Source organism: Bombus fervidus, chromosome 18 (assembly GCF_041682495.2).
Source record: "Bombus fervidus isolate BK054 chromosome 18, iyBomFerv1, whole genome shotgun sequence".
Classification (NCBI taxonomy): Eukaryota; Metazoa; Arthropoda; class Insecta; order Hymenoptera; family Apidae; genus Bombus; species Bombus fervidus.
In genome coordinates this window covers 4812000-4838337 of record NC_091534.1, presented here as the reverse complement: position 1 = coordinate 4838337, position 26338 = coordinate 4812000, and the positions used below count along the sequence as shown (strand labels likewise).

At 36.4% G+C, this 26338-nt stretch overlaps 2 protein-coding genes across 2 annotated transcripts; both read left to right on the top strand.

The window, feature by feature from the left end:
• The first annotated feature begins 11348 nt into the window (after positions 1–11348).
• On the top strand, positions 11349–15799 carry LOC139996418 (uncharacterized). Its single transcript, XM_072020791.1, has 8 exons — positions 11349–11646; positions 11726–11794; positions 13204–13450; positions 13934–14154; positions 14237–14395; positions 14477–14970; positions 15255–15469; positions 15532–15799. The coding sequence occupies exons 1-4, from the start codon at positions 11571–11573 to the stop codon at positions 13938–13940; spliced, it is 399 nt and encodes a 132-aa protein (XP_071876892.1). The 5' UTR covers positions 11349–11570; the 3' UTR covers positions 13941–14154; positions 14237–14395; positions 14477–14970; positions 15255–15469; positions 15532–15799.
• Positions 15800–16109: 310 nt separating this feature from the next.
• LOC139996417 (uncharacterized) lies at positions 16110–19412 on the top strand. Its single transcript, XM_072020790.1, has 2 exons — positions 16110–17280; positions 17462–19412. Exons 1-2 carry the CDS (start codon positions 17247–17249, stop codon positions 19273–19275), a joined length of 1848 nt encoding a protein of 615 aa, XP_071876891.1. The 5' UTR covers positions 16110–17246; the 3' UTR covers positions 19276–19412.
• The last annotated feature ends 6926 nt before the right edge of the window (positions 19413–26338 follow it).

Sequence of the window (26338 nt, the reverse complement as noted above, 5' to 3'; positions counted from 1 at the left end):
TTCACTTTTATTTGTTTGTTTTGCAGCCATTTTTCTATTTTTGTAGTGTGTTCTTGTAGTAGTGCGGCGGCCGTTTCTAGATTTGCATGCCTCACTAGTATGGCCGTATCGTCCGCAAACGTCAGTGTTTTACTGTTGACAGTTGTTGGTATATCTGCCGTGTATAGTGTGTATAATATTGGTCCTAAGACACTTCCTTGCGGTACTCCTGCCTTGATGTCCTTAATTTCAGAGTATGCATCATTTATTTTTACTACAAAGGTTCTGTTGTTTAAGTAGGATTTGAGTAGTTTGTAGATTTGTTCTGGAAATTGCTTTTTGATTGTTTGAAGAAGTTTTTCATGGTTAACTTTGTCGAATGCTTTTTCGATATCCATAAAGAGTGCTGTGCAGTATTGTTTTGTTTCAAGCGACTGTAAGATTTCGTTGACGAGTCTATGCAATTGTTCTATTGTGGAGTGTTTATTCCTGAATCCAAATTGATGGTTCGGTATTAGTTTTTCTTTTTCTATTGTTGGTTTTAAGCGGTTATATATTATTTTCTCTAGTAATTTGGAAAACGCAGGTAGTAATGATATCGGCCTGTAGGATGCAGTTAAATGTGGGTTTTTGTTTGGTTTGGGTAACATCACTATCTGTGCTATTTTCCATAGTGTAGGAAAGTACTGTATTCTTAGAATTGCGTTAAATATTATCGTTGTTAGTCTTATTGCCTTTGGGGGAAGGTTTTTTAAGATTTTCCCATTGATCAAGTCAAATCCTGGTGCTTTACTTGTCTTTGTTGCCTCAATTAAGTTTGTAACTTCTTGCGCTGTTGTGCTGAGTATGGTGCAGCGTTTATCAGTTGTGTTGCTGGCATTTTCCACTTCTTCATTTGTTTGCCATCCAGGGATGCTGTTATCAATTTCATACGGCGAAAATATATTTTGTAGGTGCTTTGAGAATTCTTCTGCCTGTTCTTCGTTGGTTCTGGCCCATGTGTTGTCCATTTTTCTGATTGCTGGGATTGTTTTTACTGTTTTCTTAATTTTGTTAGTGACTTTCCATAGGGAGTAGTCGGTATTCTCATGCGCGGATAGTGATTCGATGAATTTTGAGAATTCGTTATTATGATGTTCCCTTATTTTATTCTTTAGTTCCTTTGCAAGTTTATTTAGGTTTTTCTTGTTTTCTCGTGTTCTCTGTTTTTGCCATTTTGCTTTCGCTTTTCTTTTTTCCCTGATTTTGTCTAGGATGTCCTGCGGAATAATTTTTGATTGCCTGCTATTTGTTTCATAGGTGGTGGTTGCCCACGCTGCTTCCTGTATTATTTCTGTCAAAGTTGCTACTGCCTGCTCAATGTGTTCAGGTGTTTTCAACGGGATATTGCAGTTGATTTTGTTTTCGATCAGTTCTTTGAAAGTTTGCCAGTTGGTGGTTTTATTGCAAAGCGACTCTGACTTGTTATAAAGTAGTGGTTTGCTTGTATATTCTATTATAATTGGTGTATGGTCGGAGTTAAGCTCGAGGCTGGTTGTTATTTTTAATTTGCTTACATTTAGCCCTTTTGTTACTGCAAAATCCAACAGGTCAGGTATTTTATTGGGGTCTGTCGGCCAGTACGTTGGTTTTCCTGTAGATAGTACGTTGAGGTTGCTGCTTCTAATGTATTTTTCCAATGTTCTACCTCTCGGTGTGCTAATTCTCGAACCCCATAATGTGTGCTTTGCATTAAAGTCTCCTGCCGCTATATATTTGTCGCCTAAGGATTGGAAGTACTCTTCCCATTTTTTAAGTGTCATTTTGTCTCGGAGGTGCATATACTGCTGACATCTGGAAGTAATTGTCATTGGTTTGTATTGTGACAGTGGTTGCTTGTAGGTGTTCTTGATTTGTTTGACTATGTAAGTGATGCTTGATGTCATTTTTTATTATTACTGCAGTTCCTCCATGTGCTTTACCTGAGGGATGTTTGGTATCGTATATGGTGTAGTACGGTATTTTCATGTAGTTTTTTAGGGTGAAATGTGTTTCTGAGACAAGTAGTATATCAATATTATTTTTATACAAAAATATTTTAGTTTCGTGGGCTCGCTGTTGCAAGCCATTGGAGTTCCAGACTGCTATTTTCAAAATGTCCATCTCTATTTTTTACTTAGCAAGTTAGTGAGTAGTTGTAACATGATTGTTGTTTGTTGTGCTTGTTGTCTTAGTATTGTGTTTAGATCACTTACCATTTTTCCTAACATTTCCATACCTTTAATGGATTGTTTGAGCATTTCTTTGATGTCTGTAACGTCTTCGATGTTATTGTTTTCATTCTGATTGATTGCAAGCGTTGGTTTGCTAATGTTTTTAGTTACTTGTGCGTAGCTTCGTTTACCTTGGGGATCTATGTTTCTGCTTATAGCGTTTAGTTCGTGTTGTGCTTTCAATGTTGTTTCGTTATCCGTTATACTTTGTTGTGGTTGATGGTCATTGTGTGATCTGTTGCGAAGTGGAGGAAACAGTTTACGTTGTATTTGTTTCCTTATTTCACATCCTTTGTAGCTGGCTGGGTGGTTTCCGTTACAATTATAGCATTTAACTTGTTCTATTTTTCCTGTGTATGGGCAGTGTATTGTTAGGTGATTTTTTGCACATTTAACACATGCCGGGCTTCTGTTGCAATAATTTTTTGTGTGTCCGTATTGTTGACACCGCATGCATTGTGGTATATCTTTTTTGTAGCGTGGTGGTTCCACTGTTACAATTGTATTTAGTATTTTTTTGATTTCATAAATTTCCTTGTTATTGGTTCTGGGTTCCAGTTCTATTAAGAATAGTGGCAATGGTTGCTTCGTATCGTATCTTGTCATATTGTTTATTGCTCTTGTTTCATGGCCAATTTTTCCTAATTCTTCACTTAATTTTTTTGTGTTAGTTTTTGGATGTAAACCTCTTATAACTATTTTATAGCTCCTTTCTGTTTTGAGTTGGTACGTGTGGTATATAGCATTTTTTTCCTTTAGTTCATTTATCACTTTCCTATAAACTTCTGGGGTGTTTGTTTGAATTTTTACTTGTTCTAATTTTGTTTGTTTTATTGTGTAGTTATCCTTCCCGACTACATTGTTTAGTCGATCAATAAGCGGGTCTATTATTTGGGCCTCAACAAATATTGGTGGTGGTTTTGATATGTAAGGTGTTTTAGTTGTGGTTTTGCTTGTCGGGTCATTGTCTATTTCTTCCGTTAGTGAGCTGAAGGAGTTTCTTAAAGGTAATTCTTGCAGCCATCGCTGCTTTCCTGTATCTGGGTTTCCTGCAGCATTTGTGTCTGGAATTATTTTACGTTTTTTGCTAGTCTTTGCTAGCTTCCAGTTTTCGTCCTGGTAACTTATTTTGTTATCGTGTCTGCACTCCTCCTGTCTCCGCTGCTCTTCCATTTCTTCTATTTCCATATCATTTTGGTTGTTATTATTTTGCTGTTGTTGCTGTAAGCCTGGTAAATCTGATGACCCTTTTATGTAATATTTTTCTCCATTGGTTGCAATCTTGATCGTTGATATCTGCTGTTGCATTGTTTGTCACTAACACTATTCGTAGCACTTCTGTGAATCACTTGACTGGAGCACACGTTTGCCTACGCACATCTGTTCGCCTCGGTTGCCCGAGCGAGACTGAAAAACTAAACATGAAAGAGAGTCATGCCTTATTGCTAGAACATTGTCCAATTTAATTTTATTTAAATATTGTTTAATGCAAGTATTAGCAACACATTTTAACATATAAATATTCTTTTCCTTGGTCCTTCTAGCGAATAAAAATAAAAAAGTTGATGTGACTCCCTTTTAAAGCATATTCAATGTAATATACAGTAGATGTAATATAATAGGAAAAGTAACTAATAAAGATAAATAACTGACTAATACTTGATCGATACTACACTTACGTATATTTAGAAATTTTCTTATATTAAACTAAAATAATATTGTGTAACGACCAGTTAAAATAATTAATGACTAAAGCTTAAAAAAGGAGTAGCCTGTGAGAAAGGTGAAAGAAATGAGCTTTTTGTTCCATTTTTGCAGCCACTATATAGGTATGTGTACGCAGGAAGCATTTCTGATATTACAAAAATTTCCTTTTCTCGTTATTCACGAGAATTTGAGGTCGATACATTTGAATAAAATTACGCAAAGTATCGTTGAATATTTTGAATTTACAGCTCCGTAGACTTAAAAAGTTTCACGTGTAATATATGTCAAAGAACCTTCGTATTTCTATTCGAGAAGATTTGAAGCAGGTCATAAAATTTGTTCTTTTGGCAAAGTGAACGTCAAAGAGTTCGATAAAAGCGATTAAATAAATGAGTTCATATTTACTTGGAATACAATATTATGCTATTAAACTATACTTCAAAATTTAAACTTTATTAACAACAAATAAAATATTGCGATTACGTGATAATTAATTCCATTGAAATACATTAAAAATTAGAATAAATCAATGACAAGAAACAATACCAAATTAAAAACTTATGGAACTATAAAACACAACCATGAAAAATAACATTGAATTTCGATGTATTTGCAACGATAAGTTTACATGCAGCATATTATATGATATATATGTGTCATGTGTATGTTGGCAAAGTGGTGGAAGTCTGCCGTTGTATGTCTTTTGACGTCTGAAGCGTGTAGTTTCATATCATACAGTTTTCCTATTTCGCTTTCAATTTTTATCCTGTAGTGCAGCTATAGGCTTTGTAACTTCTGTCACCACATATTATCTATGTAGCCTACGTATACACAAATTTCATTGAAATTCTTGCTGGTGCCCTGTCATTTGCTACTTTTAATGTATTTCGTATTCAGTCATATGAAACTATTCAATTTTTAACTGTATAAACTGACAGACTGATTATAATATGAATTCGATTGGATTGCTACCTTTGTATAATGGAAATCTAGTTAAATTTGTAAAATTTGATGATAAAGTCGTTCTGTTCTTTACAGAAAAAATTAAAGTAAAATACAGTTATACCTCTTTTATTTATGTATTTATACATACATAAAACATAGGTATGTTTCATTTTGATTATCACGTTATACGCATTTGAAATGATTATTATATAGTAACTATATTGACTGATAAGGAGATTTTGATTTACAATTTAAAACAAAGAAGAATATAATGTGGAGCACTTGTTCAAACGGTTGCTTCTCTAGCCAATTCTTTTAAATTTTCATTCATATAGTACATATTACTACGACGAAGTTAAATAATATTGAATATATTTTATTTAAGTCTTCTAGTATAAAATCTTTCAATGAGATTCCTGTATAGAAAAATGAAAATATTCAATGTTAAAATGACATAACTGTAATTTCTCCTCTTAGGACATTCTGTTTAAAAGTAATCTTTACATGTAACTTATTTTTAATTAAAGGAAGGAGAATTTATTCGATCTTTCTCGTCTCCATATACCAATAATTAAATTAAGGAATTTGATATTACTTCATGTATAAGCAACAATGACGATGAAACTACAGGCTACAATCATTGTTTATTTTGTGCGAGTTGTATTTACAGACAAGGTGAACTCGTGGAGTAATGTTTTGCTCGGTATTCACGTTAAACGATAACATGAATATTCCTGCCGTCTCGGGGATAAAGCACTATCGAAATATCTCTGTCGAATTTATTTAATTTAATTTTAATTTGAATTAATGGGGGAATGTTTCAGTCCCGAATGGTTAATGAGATCTACGCCACTTTAGATCCTCCATAGTCCCTATCTTTCGTTTGAATCAAGAGAATTTGTTGGAATTGTAACAAATGATAGAATGGTACAATGTTATATGAAACTTTGAACATATGAGAATTCTAGAAATTGGTCTATCGATTGGGTGGTAAAACCGAAAAAAAAAAAAAAAAAAAAAGGAGTTTGGAAGAATAATATAGAATATTGACGTAATGTTTACAGAATTGAAAAAAATATCCGAATCAGATGGTTTGGTGTATGAATGTAGATGGATATTTATTCTAAACCGAACATACCAATTTTTAAAGACAAATATGTATGTCATTTTTTGTCTTTTATGTCAACAGCAGTTTGTAACCTTTGATCAGAAAGAATCTGTCGCAGCTCATGTTACTTTTCCACCGAGTTATGATCAATTCACTGGATTTAAACTAAAGATCGTAGCGTTTTATTTCTCTAGTATTGCTCGATTAACAGGTCTTTTAATGATTTCGATTATTATGACACCTATTGTTTGAAATTTTGCTCGCTTCAGAATTGTACAATCTAAGTGTATAAAAACGTAATTAACGTAGGAACCAATACAAAACTCTTTCACTCCAAGGAACATAGATTCTAGAGGGAAAATGAACACCAGAAGGCTCTTTGATCGAATATCGCAGATTCTGCTTCAATGTAATATGTACTTTCCCGAAACGCATTCCTCGCTAGCCTGTAGGATTCCATGCATCTCGAAATATTCGTAAATCCCGGATAGACGAAGCGTGATGCATGTATTAGCCAATACAAAGTGGATTTTCCAATGACTCTGTTCGAAAACCTTTTATATTCTATGGAAAACACGATAGGTGAACACCGTTTAGTGACACCTGGCTCGAGCCATTTACCAGAGGGTCGATCGCGTTTTCCATTGGAAAAACCGTTTTCCGTTGGAAAAGCTAACGTAGAATACCGCGTTCTTGTCTTTATCCTGACCAGAAAAACTGATGTGTATTTTAAGCGTCAACCAATTTGTTCTTTATCATCGTTGTCGCTTTTCGATCAATTATCATTCGTTTGAAATTCACTATTTTCCATCTATGTTTCACAATGTTCGTTGCATTTGACAAATGGCATTATTATTGATTTTGTGTATGTGGATTTATTCTCTCTTTTCTTTTCTGTTTTGTTGTTTACTTCGCGGAATACGAATTTTACTAATGCGCAGTGAAAAATAAGCTTCTGCTATATAGAACGTTTGATGGTCACGTGATTACATACCTTTATATACAACGTTTGCATGTTTTATATGGTTGTGAAATTGATTTCATTTAAAAGAAAATAGAGATAACGATGAAAAGTTTTGCACTTAATCACTTAGTAGATGAATATTATTTTGTAAATATCGTTATATACACACGAGCAATATTTATCCCGGTATATCTATATTCTATCAGTACCAAATTCTCAAAAATTTTTGGTACATAGAACAGACTAAAACTATGGTCTGCCAACTGAAAAACCAAATCTCAACACAAAACCAATCAAAGTTCCTTCAGTGTAAATATTGCATCGTCAATACAATCACTTTTCTTTTAATAGACTATAATTTAACTATAAAATTGATCGATCACTGTATAGTAACAAAATTTATGTATGTAATCTTCGTAAAATTGCTTTACCGCTTTAGAATCTGTGTCTTCTGGTTATTTAGTTCTTACGCCTTTTTCTAAAGTGATAGAAAACTGGTCAAAATAGCTAGTGTCAGATGTTTTCTTTTCGCGATTGCTGAAAACAACCAACTATTTTTGATAATATTAATGCTTACTTTAATTCATACAGAAACACAATCACGTATACTGATTTATTTTCTTCATATTGCTTTAATTCTAAGTAACATTTTTAGATACCTGATACATATTAAACGACAGTATTTTGGTCTAACTTTAGTTTAAATTTTAAAAGATATGAATTTGCATGGAAGTCCACAATCTAATAATGACTATTATCAAATATGTTGGCATTTCCAATTTCGAAAGAAAAGTCGATTGTACGACCCAGAGCCTGATGGGCCTGATTTAAATTCGTCAGGCGCGAAGACAAATCTTGATGTGGTAGTGTCAGGATGCTCATATTGTTAAACGGCCTGGTCTTTTGTGAGCAAATCGGACTCCCAGACAGGCGGATAAACTGTTGGATCGTTTGTCCCTTCCGTTTTCCAGGGAGACACCGCGATTTTGATTAATTATTAGCCACCTTTGTGGATTAATATCGCCGTGTACCTTGTTTTCAATAATTGCGTTGCTGGTTCCGGTGGCTTCATATCGTCCTATTTATTCATTAAACAGGCGTATTACAAGGTTTCAGTCTCGCGAATAGTTGTTCTACCGTGCTTCTTGTCGTTCTTCAAAGGCGGCTCGTTAGGTTACATTTTCAAATGAGGAAATTGATGGAGTTTTACATTAAAATATCAATTACACGCCAATAATCTCTATAAAAAGATGTGAATAAAACGTAGAAGAATTATAATTGAGCCGATCGTATAAGTTCGAAATAAACAAGACACTTCGTCGATTATTCTTTCCTTCATGAAGCGTTGATATCGTCATATGCATAGATTTAGTACGTATTCTCCGCGATTTAGCAAACTACCGTTCTAATGTTAGAGACGAATTTGATCCATTACTGCTCTTCTTCGAATTTCATCATAACAAGTAGGCACTGTATAATCACAATTTTCTGTGAAAGAAAGATAAATACAAATCTTCATCTTATCAGGATAGATAAAAGATTGGCAAGAGAATTTTAGATCTTACCAAGTCGTTAAATGTTCTACACACTCCTCGTTGTAATTTGAATATAGAGTTCATTATAAATGTATTCATATATAATGCTTAAATTGTAGACTTGAATTAATGATTAGCTAAATCGAATTTGAAGAGCATATAGTAAACGTTATTAATATAAAAATTAATCTACTGATTTTGAAGCGTACGTAGTCTTATTTCTCTATTTACTTTAATTAGTGTGCAAAAAAATTGCATTAATTATCAATTTCATTAATTTACAACAATTAAGATGATATATCGTTTGTTTATGCCTACTTTATATGAGCAGTAATATTCTAAGCACGAATGAAAATCAACAGACTTTTACTAAGGTTACGGTTTCTAATTAAATTTAACCGAGGTTGAGATGATACGCTTTCTTTTATTTTTACGAAAGTATCTTTTCCGAATAATGTAGAGTATAATTCAATTTACAATTATGTGCAAGGAATTACTTCATTATTTGAATTTACAGTTCACTAACAAGTTAAAAAATTTTTGAACGATAACCAAGTATTTCAAACTATAGTGTTAGTTTAAATTATTTTTACAGTAAATAAAATACGGTTTATGGTAAATGAATACGTACCAATTAAATAAATATTGAACGTCGTTCATTTTCTATTCATATTTGTGCATGTTCATTATTGTCCATATCTTTTCTCTTTTTATTCAAAATGGTCAGTCAATCGAAACGTAAATTACTTTTGCGTGCAGCGAACCTTAATTCCTGTGAATGCTTGGAAAATCTTTTCATTCTTTATTATCAGATATTGCTTGTTTTTAAATTAATGTACCAAAATCGATCAGAAACGGAGAAGCTACAGAAATAAATAAGTTATACCAAACATTTATTAATGAATAATGTACGTACGTCTTTTATGTTAGTTAAACTATGGTTTTATTTTGTATTTTAATTAAAGCAATATAAGTATTTTTATTAATGCTTGGTAATTAAATTAAAATCTCTGTAATTCTTAGACTGAACTAAAATAATCTTTATAACATCATTCTTGTCAATAGTGGATATTGTCAATATGTATTATATATATACACGCATATTATTTGTCTCCCTATTTTTATTATGTTTACTAGTAACACTATTTGAAATACTTTGTTATTAATCATTAAATTATAGTAGCCCTTATGCAATATAATCTTCATACGGTTGCATGGTTCCCATTTGTTAACAGCAGATAACAAACAAATCCCTATGTCACCCTTCCACGACTCTCCAGAACCAAGAAACAAAAACAGATAACAACTCATTAAATGAAACTTCATTAAAGTCATCGATGTAAGTGAAAGAAAGTAAGGACAATTAGTAAAATGTGAATAAGAAGTTTGATAAAACAGACTGGCCGATAAGTGAGCTAACAATGGAGGGGTCGCAGGTGAAATAAGGAGTATGGGCTTTCGATTGGCCCGATCCAGGTGCGGGGTAAGTTGGAAAAGGGGATGCCGTGATTATGTTTGAAAAGGTCGAAAGTGGCGAGGGTATAGAGTAATGCGGTGTCTGTGCGGCGGGAGGAAGAAAGGGATGGCACCTACGCCTGACCCGCGGCTTGAAAGGGGCGGTCGGGTATCGCGTTAACGCGCGGCTGGCAGTTTCTCGGGAGCCGCGAGCCGTGTCTTACTGCTTAGATGCGTGCGCAGCTTCGCCTGACTTCACTCCCTTTGCGCCTGTTCCGTTCAACTTCGCGCCTCAGCGATGCGATACGCTTGGCTTTCACGTGGGATCTTTCTCGACCACCATTAACCTCATCGTATCGCGAGTCAAGTTTACTGCCCGTCGTACTAAACTCTACAACATGAGCGATAGTTGTGTCTACACGTCGCGTGTTACCGCGTGACGCATCATGAGACACGATTTTCATGCGAATGTTGTCGCAGTGTGTCGTCGATCAGGGACCGTTTGAATCGGTGCAATCGTTTGAACGGTACCATTCGAAGTAACATACGGTGGAGCATCATCGAAACTCTCGCTCTTTCTTTCTCTCTCTTTCTCTCTCTCTCGCTCGCTCGCGTTTCGATTCAACTAACTCATTGATTTACCACTTTTTTCTCTCTCTGTGAGACAGAGATCAGTGTGCGGATCATCGATGCAGCGATTGAAGTTCTATTGCTCGTGCCGATGAAGGCTATTCGAGAATGGAATTGTCACGAGAGCACTTGACTGTTTGAAATTCGGGTGGTGATCGTCGTACTAATGCCGGTGAGTGTGGCATCCATCATCGTCGTTTTCGGTCTTAATAAGTGGCTTAACTTGCGCGTGACTTCCGTACTCTCACGAATCGAATCGAGTCGAATCGAGAGTCGATTGTGTTTCGAGTTGAATCGCGTTTGGACAATCCCTAATCGGTTTTGTCTCTCGCGAATGATGAAGAGAGAGGAGAAAAGAAAGTCTAATCGTCTTTCTCGACGCGTTGTCATTACGTTCGCGAGTCTCTTTCGGATTCTCGCTATTCGAGGCTCGAGAAATCTCTTCGTCCAAAGTGAACTGTGACAGAGTTAAATTGCGATAGCCGGCGGTGGCTGTGTTTGCGTGTGTGAGATCAGAATTCAGGAGAATTCAAACACTACCAAGTACAGTCGGCTGCTGTGCAAGTAAGTGCATCGGTTGGTCATCGAGGTTTTCGAACAAACGTAATTGGCGTCGTCATCACTCGTAGGTGAAAAAAGCTTTGTTTATATTTTCTGAATGTTTTCCTGGATTTACCACGTCGCCTTTGTGTTCGTGGTGTTTATGTCGTTGTTTGTTTGGTTATTGTTAGAGGTCGAACTATTTTGCGTGATACGAAATGTGATCAGAAGGTTAAGTATTCAGTGTGGAATAGTACGACATAGTACTATGATTAATTTTTAATTGTTGTTATTGCTGCACAGTTTGATGAGTTATTTTAATTATATATACATACACATATATATATGTCAGAGATGAAAAGACACCGGGCCTTCCCTCTAGAATTCTTTGGAAAATCCTCAATACTTTAATCTTTATAAGTTAACCCGATTATAATTGTCCGAGATTTGCGATAATGAGCTTGGGCTCGAGGCGACAACAAGTCGCCGAACGTAGCCGCGGTCACGGGATGAACGTTTTATCTAACAGAGGTATAGAGTTGCATAACTCTCTCTAAAAAGACATAGTTGTACCGACACCTCACGGTTAACATTCCAACGGTTTCTGCAGCATGGCTCGCCACACACAGACTCTATTCTTGGAGCAAGATGATCGCCAGATGTCGATACATCATTCGCAGTATGTATTCAGCCAGCCTGAGGACCCCCTATAAATCTTAGGATTTAGTTAACTGAGGTCCTTCAAATCGACAAACAGTGTTTATCTTAACAATCTGTAAAGCTGTGGTGTAGTAGGTATACTACGGAAAGATACGGGAGATCTGCTTTCCTCGACCAACGAGCGCTTCCCGATAGCAACTCTCTCTCAAGGGCGGCTAACATCATTTTCTAACCACGAACATAGAAATTAACCAATTAACAGCAACGTCTATTTCTCTCACTTTCCGAGCGGAGACATTCCTCGACGAATCCGATAATCTCGTGTCGTTAGACACACCCCATCATAGGTTTCCTCTGCAGCATCTACGCGACGGATAATACATTCTCTCGTGCGATCTTATTAGCGAGAAAACAACGCCTTTTACGATCAGTGGATACTTCACGTTTTTAATCACGAGTCCGACTTAGACTTTGGACGAAAGTATATTTGTTATCCCGTTGACCGCGGATTCGTTGTCGAACCTAAGACCACTGTCACTAGTGTCTAATCACCGCGGTTACTTGTCGATTCTGTAATACTCACACTTGTGCTAATCAACATTACTCCGATTGTATAACAACGATGGCCAATTCCAGTGAAGATTTACTACACGCCCCTAACCTTAATCATAACCTTAACTCGACATATATAATGAAATATTGAAAATATATGCAATATGAACTTGTGAAAATGAAGAAGATCTAGAAAATTACTAGTAAACAAATAATATTTTTATAAATTATTGTTTCGCTCTAAAGCTTCGACAATAATAAATTTGACATTATAATAAAAATCTTCGAATTTGTACGAAAAAATTCAATACCGTTCTCGTCTACGTTCTCCTCTACGTTTTTCAATCATTGTTCTGGTTAATTTGGTATTTGTTTTATTAGATTTTCCATCTATTGCTATTTAATTCCATGCATATTCTATTGCAGATAATTCCACGAATCATATTCACTTTTGATAAATTTGTGGACTATTTAATTCACCGAAAAATTTTTTAACGTCCTTTTTAAACCAAATATTTATCAAGAGTTAACATATATTAATTAATTTTTTCTTTAACTCTAACAAATAGTTTTTTATCATTTTCGCTACTTGTTTAGATCGTCTTCTTGCGTAAATATAAAATTTTAACTATTAATTGTTTACCTTATAATCTGGGATAATTATTATGTTTCATATAATCAGTAGATGCCTTAATATTGGTGTATATTATACCTTTAATGGGAGTGTTTGTACTTTGACTGGTATTTACTTCAAAGAATGATAGAAAAATTCAATATATGTTGTTTCCTGTATTTGCAATATATCTTAGCTTTTTGTATGAAAATTAACCAATATTGGAATCAATTGGAATCGAAATGTCTTTATGTCTGTTTTAGAGGAAGACTTCAAGTTTACCGAATTACGGAACATCCAGACAATCGGCAGGTTATCGGACGCCGAGTTTGCCACGTCATCTAGGGGTAAAAATGGGAACACGAGCGATCTACAGCAACCTCGTGTAGAAAGACACCGCTCTTACCGACGACATGGAGTCGCTATCATTAAAATCAGACACGGAGTCTTCGATTCGGTCGTTGTCCGCACGATCAACGGAATCTCCTTTACCGGAAGCATACGTGCTCAGTTAGTAACATTTCTACTTGGACTAGATTTTGCAAGTGCTAACAATTATCACTCGAACCTATATTTAAACGTATACAATTAACAAATTTTTAATACCTTTAATGGTTAATTTTTAATAAACATATTGTATCATCATACAATATGTATCGATAACATAGCGCTGTATTAAAAATTTGTTAATTGTCGCACTATACATCATCGTACTATACATTATTCTTATATTTAAAGTACAAATGCCATGTAACTCATTTGAAATTACATTTCTTGAAATCAATCGCGCTATGTAATTCGCTGAATCAGATAACATATTCAACATAAGATATTTTTATATTGAAATTAATATGTTTGCAGAAATCCTTAATTTCTTGAGGTATAGGATTAAGAAGATGAAATATCTGTTCGAACAAGATGCATTTCATCATCATCATGCAAGGATTATATGATTTGTAAATTAAAATTTTGTATGATTTCTATTTCCAACAGACGCTGACATACGTACAGATGACGAGACGTTCCGTGTGCCGGAGGACGAGTCGATGTCCGCTTCCTTAGCAGCGCGTCTTGAAGAGTCGTCGTTTGCCGAGGAACGAATCCTGCTGACGATTAAGTTGGAAAGGGGCCACGGTGGCAGCATAGGGTTTACGAGTGAAAGATGGTAACGATGGTGTGTCCAAGCGGTGTCGGTAGGAGGATCGGCCGGTATGGTCGGAAACGTGAACAAAGATAAGCTTAATTCGCCATTCTTTACCGGGGCTGCATTAATTCGGAGAAATTTATTGGCTGCAGGCGATCGCATCGTAGCGATAAACGGGCAGAATTTATTGCATTTGCTGTATGAAGACGCTCTGAAGATGCTGCAGTGCTGGCCCTCTCTGAAGCTCCTTCCCGTAAAAACGCGACCTCTAGGAAGAATCACGTATAACCTGCGGAAAATAACTATTTGAAGTGGGTATAAAGATGTTCCTTTCCTTGAATCCTGGTATCCTTCCTAGTTGTTTTCTAAATTAAATTTAATTTTAATATTAGCTAAGTGAGCGAGCAATTGGGTCTGAAATGAAAATAAGTTTTCATGTTTACGCTGAAGAACTTTCAGACGAAGAGGTTGATTCTTTCATTGCGACTGGGTGATGTAGAACTGTATATTGTGAATGAATCAAGTGAAGTAATCAAATGAAACATCCCAGTACTCTGTTTCGCTATGCACTTAATTTTTACGAGAATGGACGCAAAATTTGGCGTCTGTACTTAATAGTTTTAAACACACACGAGATATTATAAACGGAGTGTTGATTTTTCTTGGTATGTAGGTTATCCTTGAAATTTGGAATTCTCTAGATGTCATGCTCCAAACTCTGGAAAATTATTACAGCATATGATATAGCAGAGAATGTAATGCGGTACGCGTTGGAATTTATCAACCGTCCACATTTTGTCTTCTGTGGAAAATATGAACGAGGATAGTCGGGAAAATTAAAAAAGAAATTAAACCCATTATTTTGTACAAACAAAAACTGAAAATGGTAAAGTTTTATAAAGTATACTTATATATCGTTATATTCATATAATGAAATATATAATAATGCTGCAAATGTGCACATATTTGACAAATATGTATTAAGACAAATATTTATCAATTATTTAGCTTTTAATCGGTATATATTAATATTAGAGTTGATTAAATTAGTAAGTTGAAGACGGCGAAAAACTCAATATATACGATAGAATGGCTTTTCAGTGTCTGATTGAACAGTGTGATTGTTGACTTTCCAAGCAAACTTTATAAGTACGTTTTCATTGATTTCAGTGACATCAGATTCGACGTGTCCTCGGAAGCAGATATGTCGAGCATGACAAACAAATGGCTCGTTCAGAGGACCACCGACGTTGCATCTGTACAAAACACCTCGAGCACGTACAGCAGTGGCGCATCGAGCGCAATGGGTAATCACAATGCAAACAGCCCATACATGGCCGATCTTGTCGATAATGGTGCACTTAAGTCCGCAAGTATGCTGCTCAGTATAGAGGACTTTAACGTTAGCAGGACGAGTCGCCAACTTTTTATTTAATCGTCGATAAAGCAAGTTAGTACTTACTTCTTTTGTTACTGTGCACTTAATGGGTACTTAATTGCAATGAAACAATTTATATGCATATCGATTTTCGTGTGTTGTTCAGATACGTGCTATACCGATAGTTTTAGTTGAGAATACTATTAAAATAACAAATTATATATTATGACAACTTAGATAATACAGTGTAAAATGTAACTTATGTAACTCTTGCCTTCTAAATTATTAAGGATGAAGAATTGTAAACTAGAGGATAAATAAACACTTTCGAGACCAATTTATTTTTACATATTGTTACATAAATTCGTAAACATATATTTTTAAATGTATAATTTATTATCTATACGAAAAAACATTATTTATTATGTATATCTGTAATCAATACTTCATCGATGTAACATAAAAATACCATTCGAATTAAAATGGAGGGATTGAAATTTTCCAAAAGAAATATTAAATACTATACAGTATTTAACTTCCTTTTACGTAGTCTTGCATACTGAATGTTTAAAAGGAATTTGTAATTTTCTTCAATCGTTCGCCTGGCCTTTAAATTTCGATTCTCAATCCGAGCTAGTGGGCGCTTATACTTGCTAAATCGTATAGCAAACACCATTAAGACCATTATATCCATTATGTCGAACGTGGCTGCGTCCACCACGTAACCTAATCGAATTTTTTTTTATCCATTTAACGGACGAAGCCTTGCTCATAGTTCGAGGCGGCACTATTTGCTATTTTTTTCTATTTGTACGTTTAATACGAACCGTCACGTCAGTTCTGTCCTTTAGTCGTCAAGAGAAACCTGAACTTCATATTAGGCAATAGTCTTTTATCGATAAAAATTGAATAATTTGCAACTTTCTTCAGTTTATTCCTCGTGGTTCATCGAATACATTTTAATTCAATTTTTGAAGATTATCTACGACATGAAGTTCAATTTCATCCGTTGAAATTTCTGAATGCTTTAAATAAAAAGAATGTTTCGATAAAGTGAAGGCCTCACGAAGATATATATCATGCAAATTTAATTTTGAATCTACATCTGATCTATACATTTAAACTCGATGCTTGCTATGTACAAACAAAAATTAGAATTTAATGCCGAAAAGAAAAATGTATTTTATAAAAGGATTAGAATAATTAACAGATATATCAATCTACTGGCATATCGACGATGAAAAAGCTTTCTGACCAAAAGCGAACGCAATACCTGGCTAGCTCTGTCACATCCGGGTTTGAGATCGATTTTAGAATTTCGCCTGTCGTCTTATTAGGGTGTTCTTTCATTCAATAGGAAACTTAAACTTGGCAGCATTAGTGAATCACTGTTATTGACTTCGTGGTAGAGAGAGAGGGGTAGAGGATGCTCTGTCATTTATAGGGAATTACCTTTAGTATCCCTCGGACGGTCTAACACCGTAGTGAGCCACGCGTTTCCGTACTCCAAAATTTCTGTCTAAATATTTTATATTTTGTTTGTGCTTCGACCAATCTCTATCATGTGCAAATGCAAATCCCACGCATCATTACCATAAACTCTCTTTTGTTCCCAAACTGACACGTCGTCTCTGTATTATAGTATATACCAAGTGAACAGTTGACCTTAACTTTGATAAGTTTGGCAATTTGTGCGACGAAATCAGAGCTTCAGACTGACACAAGTGACCATACACGTCAGTGAGGAACGGTAGAGCCGGGCGTCATTGACATTTACCGGTGTCATGCACACCAACGTTCGATCAATCGTTGTTCCAGGTACAGAATCTATTCACTCGGTAGTGATTCGCAAGAGACCCCGGGTGCACCTCTGAACGTCGGGATGACCACCGTGGGGTTTTAGTCGGTAAGAGTCCGACACTACACGGTCGTTGCTACGCAGCGCCGAGTGTCCATGAGGATTTCCCCACGATAAAAAAAAAAAAAAAAAAAAAAAAAGGTACAGAATCTATTAGCAGTACACCGCCAGTCCCACCGAGACGGAAGAAGCGCAAAGCGAAGCTCGTGGCGATTGCAAAATCTCCGAAAGGAATGTCACCGACTCGTCTCAGAAAACCAGACAAAAAGAGTTTGGCGCCGCCGCCTCCGCCGCGAGCAGTCCGAAAGATCAAATCTCACGTCGCCAAAGATCAGGGAGAAGAAAGGACGTCGAACTCGCAGACAGTAGGCGATGCGGAAGAAACGCTAAATAGTCTAAGTTCGAACGAGACGGGGGAAACTTCTCAGCCGTTGTTTTTGCAGCTCGAGGATGCTGACGCGATACGGATCGAAAAAGCGAGTAAAGATGAAAACGAGAAAGACAGGTGCGGTTCAAGCAGCGAGACCAAGTCGCCGCACAAACGTCCGTTTGTATTCGAGACTTTCGCTAGGAAAGAAACCAACAAGTACTCGCCGCTGTTCTTCACTTTGCACGATTTTCAAAATGTGATGTCCAACACGCTGCAACGCGAAGACGATTTCAATGACGAGCCTTCTGCGAATTTCGACAGCTGCTTTCACGATTTCTTTCGCGAATTCTTCGCGAAATCGTTAGACGACGAGGAGGGTGACTTGTGTTTCCGCGTGACCACCACGGACCTTCCATTCGAGAAATGTTTAGACACATGGACCACTAAGTTTACCGATCTTTTGGTCGAGTATTTCGACGTACCGAGTCGTTTTATTTTCAAAGATTACGTCGATAGAAGTAACAAGGTAAACTTCCGACGATCGGCCGACCCGATGTATTACGACAGCTTTGAAGAGAAACCAACGGCACCTCGGTTGACCAAAGCGAGGTCCGTGATCGAGTCACCTAGCTCGTCGACTTCAGATCACGAATTGAACAACGATGGCGAGACCACGTGCGACAGTTTGCAAAATATCGATCCTCTGACAGATGAGCAGGAGGCCAGCTGGAATCATGGCTCTTCCGTGAAATTGACTGAGATCACGGACGATATGGATTGCACGTACATGAATAAGGCTTTTGGTCAGGTACAAGATTTCCAGGAGGATCATGACGAGTTCGGTGACGTACCTTTTAGTTCCATTTTGAAAACAGGGAGCAGTTTGGATCGGTGGTATTCCCTGGACGATGCCACAAATTTTATCAGGGCGATCGATAAGGGATCCTTCGGCCAGGACGATCGTGGTAATTCCAGTGATTCGACCGGTGCTTCGATCGGGCACGATTCGCAAGACGAGTCCCTTTGTTCCGAGGAAAAACTAAAAGTCGCTGACGTCAGCGAAGCGGAGTCGAGTTTAATCAAGTCGAAAGCGGAATGCTGTTCTATGTTGGCTCAGGTTAGAGACGATTGTTCGGAAAGACCGCCCGAGGACAACGGTTTTGCACGGGCTTCAAATAACTGCACTGCTTTAAATAACGTGAAAGATAATAAAAAATATCACGATGAAAAGGATTTGACGAGTGGAGCTTCTGAAAATAAAAACAACAATGTAAAACGCGAAGAAATCATTTCTGTCGGTACTAATGTGACTGCGAATAACTTTAATTGGAAATTGGAATTAATAAGAAATGAGGTAAACGTCAATTTTGTTCAGGAAGATTCGATAATTGGTAGAGACAAATATCTAAGGACTGAAATTAATGAAGAACAATCGACAATAAACAAGACAAAAGTCTTCGATCAACAAATAATAAAAAGCAAAGTAGAGAATGACGGTTTGAAAAAAATTTATTATCAAATAGAACAGAAACTGATATTAGCGAGGAAGTTATTAGCGTTAGAAGTCATTAGTGTCGTCAGCTGAAGAGGACATGGAAGTTGGCAAACAGCAATTACAAATGAATTCAGTCGATAAATTCACGGGGGAGTACAAAAGAAAGATGTTCGTAAACGAATCGCTTCGAAATATAATAAATCGTTGTGATTTCACGTCGAATGACTATGCGATGTGCAAGACGATACGTGATTGAAATTTTATTTGATTGAATTGTGATATTTTCATTGAAATCAAAATTTTGAACATTTATTCAGTATTTCAGTTAGAATTTTAATTTAGGAAAAGAATGAATTTATATATATAATTATATAATCGTTAGCCCCACTTTCCTAACAGAAAGTGTGAACAACGAATCCGCGTTCTTCGTTCAAAAAGCACACCCATATCGAGCTTTCTTCCGTAATAACACGAGAACGGACTTTACTGAAACTACAACTACTGATCAGTCGACATCTCTGGACTGGATCTACATGTGGCGGTACTCGATAGCAAAATACCACCACTCGACACTAAGTAGTGTCGGACGACGGCAGCGCAGTGGTATAGTGGTAGTAGCGCCTTAGGTTATCAACGTTCGGGACCCGAGATCAAATCCCGTCGACAGGAGTCCGATTTTTCTTCCACAGCATCAAAAATGAGGGGAAAAATGCAGCAGTATCCCAGCAGCGACACCAGAGACCCACAGCAGAACCAACCAACCTTGTCTCACTCTACACAGAAGCAGTAACACGCATCACCACCACAACTATACCGGCTAGCGCGCTATCTAAGAGTACTACTACCACACCTCAGACATTACTACAGGCAACATCTCGGATTGGTTCATCGATTACAGAACAGTCACCACATCTCTGGACGATCTCCGCCTATACACCAGTCAGCATCTCTACACTGGATTTTCCAATATAAGAACAGTGAACAAACGTATCCTTACCGGATCTTTAAGTTGTTGTCGAACATACACTCTTTATGCCTTCGTCCAGAGCCTGCTAGCGGACTCATCAGTAAGGTTTACCTAACAAGCTCATGCCTTAGACACATTGGGAGAGGAGAAGAGGGATGGGGATCTCCGGCGCTGCTGTCTTTCTGCGTGAACCCATCTGCCCATCATATGTATGGTCGACAGCTGCTGAGTCGTAAATACTAAGCACAACAACTTGAAAAAGCAGGGGGATGTAGGAGAGACAAAGAGGGAAAGGAAAGGGAGTAAAATGTTTCGTCCGAGATCTGCTAGTACGACTCTTCAGTAAGGCTTACCTTAGACACTGGGATAGGAAAAGTTGTGTTGGAAGTTATATTTATTGAAACAAACAATCAATGTGACCACTAATGAGAAAGCATTAACATCGGTGGGCCTATGTTGACGTTGATGGCCCTCTGGTGACAAGAGGTAGTCCTTCTGGAATGATGGAAGCTCATAATATATTATACTGGCTTTAATGATAATTCCGGTGCCGCTATGGGCTTTTCCGCTGGGATGTTGGGTGTGATAGAAGTTATAACCATTTAATTTTAGGTAATTTTTATCGGTGAAGTGGGTTTCAGATATGAGCAGTACATCAATCTCTTGTTGTTTTAAGAAGAATTCTAGTTCGTATTTATGCTGAGCTAGACCGTTGGCATTCCAAAGAGCTATGTATAATGGTTTTATTTTATATCGCAGTGTAGTTTGCTCTCAACGAGTGTAAGCACTGATAGCAAGCAAAAGCTTTAAAAATATTGCTCTGATTGTTGTTCGATTAACTTTTCGAGCCTATCGAGGTTATTCGTGCTTTGTGGACTGGGAACTGGGACTAGAATATTTTGGGAATGTTCATTGCGGATTACCGGTCTGCTTTGTACTCCTTGAACTACCTGTGCATAGGAGATTAAAGGAGTAGATAGTTTTTGTGGGCTTTACTCTGGGCTTGAGGTACTTGTTGTTGTATAAAGTCTTGCAGGTTGAAAAGCCTTTGTAGTTTGCTGGGTGGTCTCCTTAACAGTGGATACATTTCGCAGGAGTTTCTGCTGATTCAGTGCATTGTTCTGTAGAATGAGGACCTACACATTTGACGCAGCAGTAATATGCGGTTGCAATATCTTTGCGTGTGGCCGTATCTCTGGCACCTTTTACACTGAACTATCTCTTTTTTTGTAAAAGGTGGTTCAAATTTTATTTCCGAGTGCATTAATCGGTTGATGTTATATATTTCTTGGTTGTTTGGCTTTTGCTTTAAATCAACATAAGTAAAGATAGTGGGTTTTTTGTGATTCCGTGTCTTATATTGCTGATATTGATAACTTCATGGCCAAGATTTTGGAGTTCGTATTTCAGTTCGTCTAAGTTAGCAGAGTGATAAATGTTGCGTAGTACCACTCGAAGGGGTCTTTCTTGTTTTAGTTGATAAGTGTGGAATTTAGCGTTCAGGGTTTTTAGCAGCTTTGTTAGTTTTCTATAGGAGTCTGGATTAGTCGGCTGAATTTTAACGTGATTGTTTTTAATTTTTACTTGATAATCTTCTTTGTTGATGTCTTTCTCGATGGACATGATCATTGTTTGGATATCGATGACGTTATCAATGAAGATTGGTGAGGGCGGAGGAGTCCTTTCCTTTTGCTGGCTTGGTGGTGTTTCTATTACGTCCGTAGCGTTGTGTATGAATTCTAGTAGTACGAATCTGTTGTAAGTGGAGATATTTATATTTTTGTTGGGAGAGTCTATCTTGCGTTTTTTGTTGTCATTTGTATGGTTTGGGAGGTGGGACAATTTGTCCATTCGCCACGGAGGAGGGAGAATAAAGCGATTATAATTTTGTTCGTTTGTGCTAGTTCGAGATGTTTGGGCCATCCTGGAGCTAGTTAATTCAAATTGAAATAACTAGTCGAGAAGCTATGATTCGGATTGGAGATTCGAAGAGTCTGATTATTCACTATTAAGTTTAGAATTTATTTTGGTTCAATTTCACTTTCGACGAAGGGTCGTCACTTGTATTGTGAACTGCACTGGGCACTAGACGCACACGTGTTCACGCTTGATTGTTTGACGGCTGAAATGATTGAAGCATTAGATTGTACTAGAATCAAACATACTATAAACTTTTATAATCCAAGTTACAGTACAACGCCAAAATAATTTACTTAAAATTCTGTATGAGAATTGATTGTGTATGGTCTACCAAATAAAAAAAAAAAAAAAAAGAGAAAAAAAAAGAACACTTCTACTCTCTGTTCCTCTTTCTCATCCTCTTTCACTCGCATTATTCTTTTCTACGTTTGCCACGTTTGACACTTCATTGTCATTGGCTTCAGGAACAGAACCGTTTCTACTTCTATTTTACTCTCTAATTGCAGAATTTAGGTCACGAATTTGTTGCAATTATTGCAGATTTCTGGCATATGATTTATTTACTCAATAAAGGATTAGAGAGAACAATTGTAGACGCTGTATGTATTTATTTTAAAAAGCTGGAAGAATCCGGGCAACGCCATAGTTGGCGTTACTTGAAATTCAAGGTTTAGTCCAGTGTACGGTATTGAATTCTTGGTAATTATCATTACATTACATTACATCGGAACATTAAATATTATGTAATACGGTCCAAATTTTTATTCTGTGATAGTGCCGTTATTAATCGTTCCCAAGTTTCATTAGTCATTACTTTCAAATTACTTTATCAGGAAATGTCCTGTCACGCGTCGGTTCATATACAGGATGTTCGGCTATGTTGTTTAATTATTGATAGTGAGAAATCGGTCGAAATATCCCAGTGAGCGGTCTGTGTTGCGATTCTCAACTACTAGGTGACAATCAGTCAGGTTGCAACTGATCGATTGATACCGCGAAACGTGAACGCTATTACGCTCAAGGTGAAGACAGATTAAAGATGAGGAGTAATGTTATGTGTAATTGATTTATTTGCACTATATAATATAACACGAAGAGTATGACGCTCGGATGAAGACTGTTTTAAGGCTCCTTGGTATATCGTTCGATTTGGAATCGCTCTGCACTCTCTTGCTCAAGCTAACCTACTTTCGTCCCTGTAAGGAGAGTTGTCTCCGCACGAGGATATTTCGGCCGATGATTAATTGCTTACAACTAAAAAAGAAAGCCGAATACGTAATATTCTTGTTCAGGATTTTCGTTTTATTTTGGTTCCGAGAACCACTGGTTAAATTTTGTTACACTCTTAACCGAACAGTCTGTAGATCTGTTAGAAATTTGGTATTAAAAATACCAAGTCATTAGGTTATTAATATCATGTACTGATGTAACATCGTAATCAGCTTGTATCAAAAAAACTTGTTTGCCGCATCACAGAGCATCTTCAGCAATCATCTTCGAAAAAAGATTAGGGGCTGCAGATAGTTTTTGTCTATTTGAGCCAGAGGTTAACAACTATTGAGTAATTTCAAAAGTGACCTTCAGATCCTTATTGCGATTCATAGCGAGAGCTTCTTCACTACAGTCCCTTGTAATGTGTTTTCCATGTAGAGAAAAAGGATGATCCAAAAAATGAAGTCCATCATTAAAAGCAAAGCTATGTAATTTTGGTGAGAGGAATATGTGAAATACGAGTTTTGGGATTTCTGTGTTTCAAAATTCAGTTCATTTGAAACTTTATTATTAGTCGGTCCAAGTCGCAGGTAAATGCAACAGCAATGTAGCAATGCTTCGTACAATTAAAATATGACGTTGTTTACTCCATCCTTAACGAGAGATTTGTGGCAATGATAGAAATGTAGCGGCACATGAGCCAGAGGACGATGCGAATCGAGAGCGACTCATGTTGTTATTTTGCCTCTGGACATTGACCTTGACGTACAATATCGCCGCTACGTGCAACCGTCAACCGAAGTCGAATTTAAACTTTTCGGTACTCCTCTGATCAGTATAAATAAACGAACACGATCTTTCGGACAGTTAGTATCGAGCGAACATAAGCATTACCTAGCGTACGAGTATCGAGCATTCTTATAGCGAGTATATCGAATGACTTTGAGCGAACGAGAAGTGACTCTGTATTTTATATTTATAAATACTTTTAAATACATTTGACAGTACAAATATCAGTTCGTCTCGTTATTGTATAAACCAACACGTAAAGTCCACCACAAAAAATAATTAGCTTTTAATCGTCTAATAGACTTCTGAGAATACCAAATCTTGTTCGTTCTTTTTGTTATATTTTAAAAATACCTTACACAATCAGTCTTGGATGCATTTGTAATCATGATCCTTTTTTTCTCATGAGAAATGAAATGTTGAATAGAATGCATTGGTGGCACTATTATCACAAACTTAGTTAGTTTTCAGATTTCTACACGAAATACTAGTAGACTTCTACTTCATAAATGTAAATTGCAATGTAATTAATAAAATATACAATATAATACATATATAATACATATATAAGATATACTATGAATGTCACAGACGGAGACATTGGTACTTTATTCGTCTGTGCCAGCCTCGTAAGAACGAGGGTGAAACTGTAAAACCGTTCCATGTTCTCCGATTTTGATGATTTGTGAAGCTCAACATTTTAAACAATTTTTTCCTCCATATGTAAACTATGGATGGGCCATGATTTTCGAGAAATTCGCAAAAGCTATCGGTACAACCACTGTACTTTCGCTGATAATTGTGCTTCTATGCCAGCGCACGCATCATTGGCTGCCAGCGGCCGAATTTAGCACTCATTCTCCCTTTGTCTTGACGAACGAGGCTGGGACGAGCTTGGGTAAATTGCATATGAGATACTCTAAGACATGTCTGTTATGATTCAATCAGAAGCGAATGTCGTCAATGTATTGGGTTTGGGTTTAGACTACTTATTTAAATCCGGTCAGAGCCAGACGAACTGCAGCGCCAGCGTAAAGTAATAACAAACTAATCATAAAAATGGTAGGTGAATGAATAATTGTAATGTAATTGTAATTAAATATAATTGTAATAATGATATATAGATATAATTGTTAAGTAATAATTGTAATAAAATAAATATTAACTTCTGATAGTATTAGAATCCATCGGTATGAATAAAAGACATGCCATACTTGTATAGCTAATCGGACATACATTTTAGCGGAATTGCACAAGTTTATACGGTTCACAAATAATTTTGGACACGCTCGTAGTTTTGCCTTAGAGAATTTCATATCTGTGTTATATCAAAACGAGATCTTTCCTTGCTATATATATTGATTTTTTTCCAGATGTGCTGTCATGTTTTTGCGCCCGAAGTATAAAAGCTGCTATATGAAAAGATGTTCACATTATTTGTTTCCTTAAAATATTAACGTTAAACTTAATACATTATGCCATATTTTTATTTTATTATTGACGTATAATATAAACTAGGTAAGTTGTAATTATTTAATAGATTATGCTTATATTATATTTGAGTAGTTGATCTATTTCTATTTATGATATGATTTATATCATAAATTATACATGAATGATATAAACATTTGCAAAACGCTTAGAAGATAATTACATTCGTCCCTCAATTCACGCGGAGTATCCGTTCCACGTGGATTCGTTTTACACAAATGAGAATCACGTAAATAAATTCTGCCTGTCTAAAAGAAAAAATATGCACGCATATAATGTCTAGCACAACGTAATGTACTTTCATTTTAATCTCATACGGCACTGACGTTACCGGTTGAGTAAGATAAGATCGCGTTAAAAAACTACCGCCTAAATTGTTACAATTTACCGCGTGAAAAAGGAACTCGCGTAAAAGAAGTGCCCCGTAGAGTGAGGGACTGCTGTATCTTCACAGAAAAAGAAATATCTTCTCTAGTAGCGTGGAATCATGTTTTCCATCATTTGTAATCTTCAGTAACGGATACAGTTTTTTTCTAGTGTATTGGTTCAATTATTCTCACATTATAAAACAAAACACCATTTACAATTTCTTCTTTAGATTCACAGTCAGAAAATCACTCTCACTTTGTTTTGACCTGTATAGCAAACTTCAACATCGTTTTGCAAGAAAATAGTCCAGTGGTAATTGATAGTTCTTGTTGGAAAATTGGTCCCTGTGATAAGTAGAATATGATGTATGCAGAAACATATGACCTTTAGATCTGGAATTTCAAG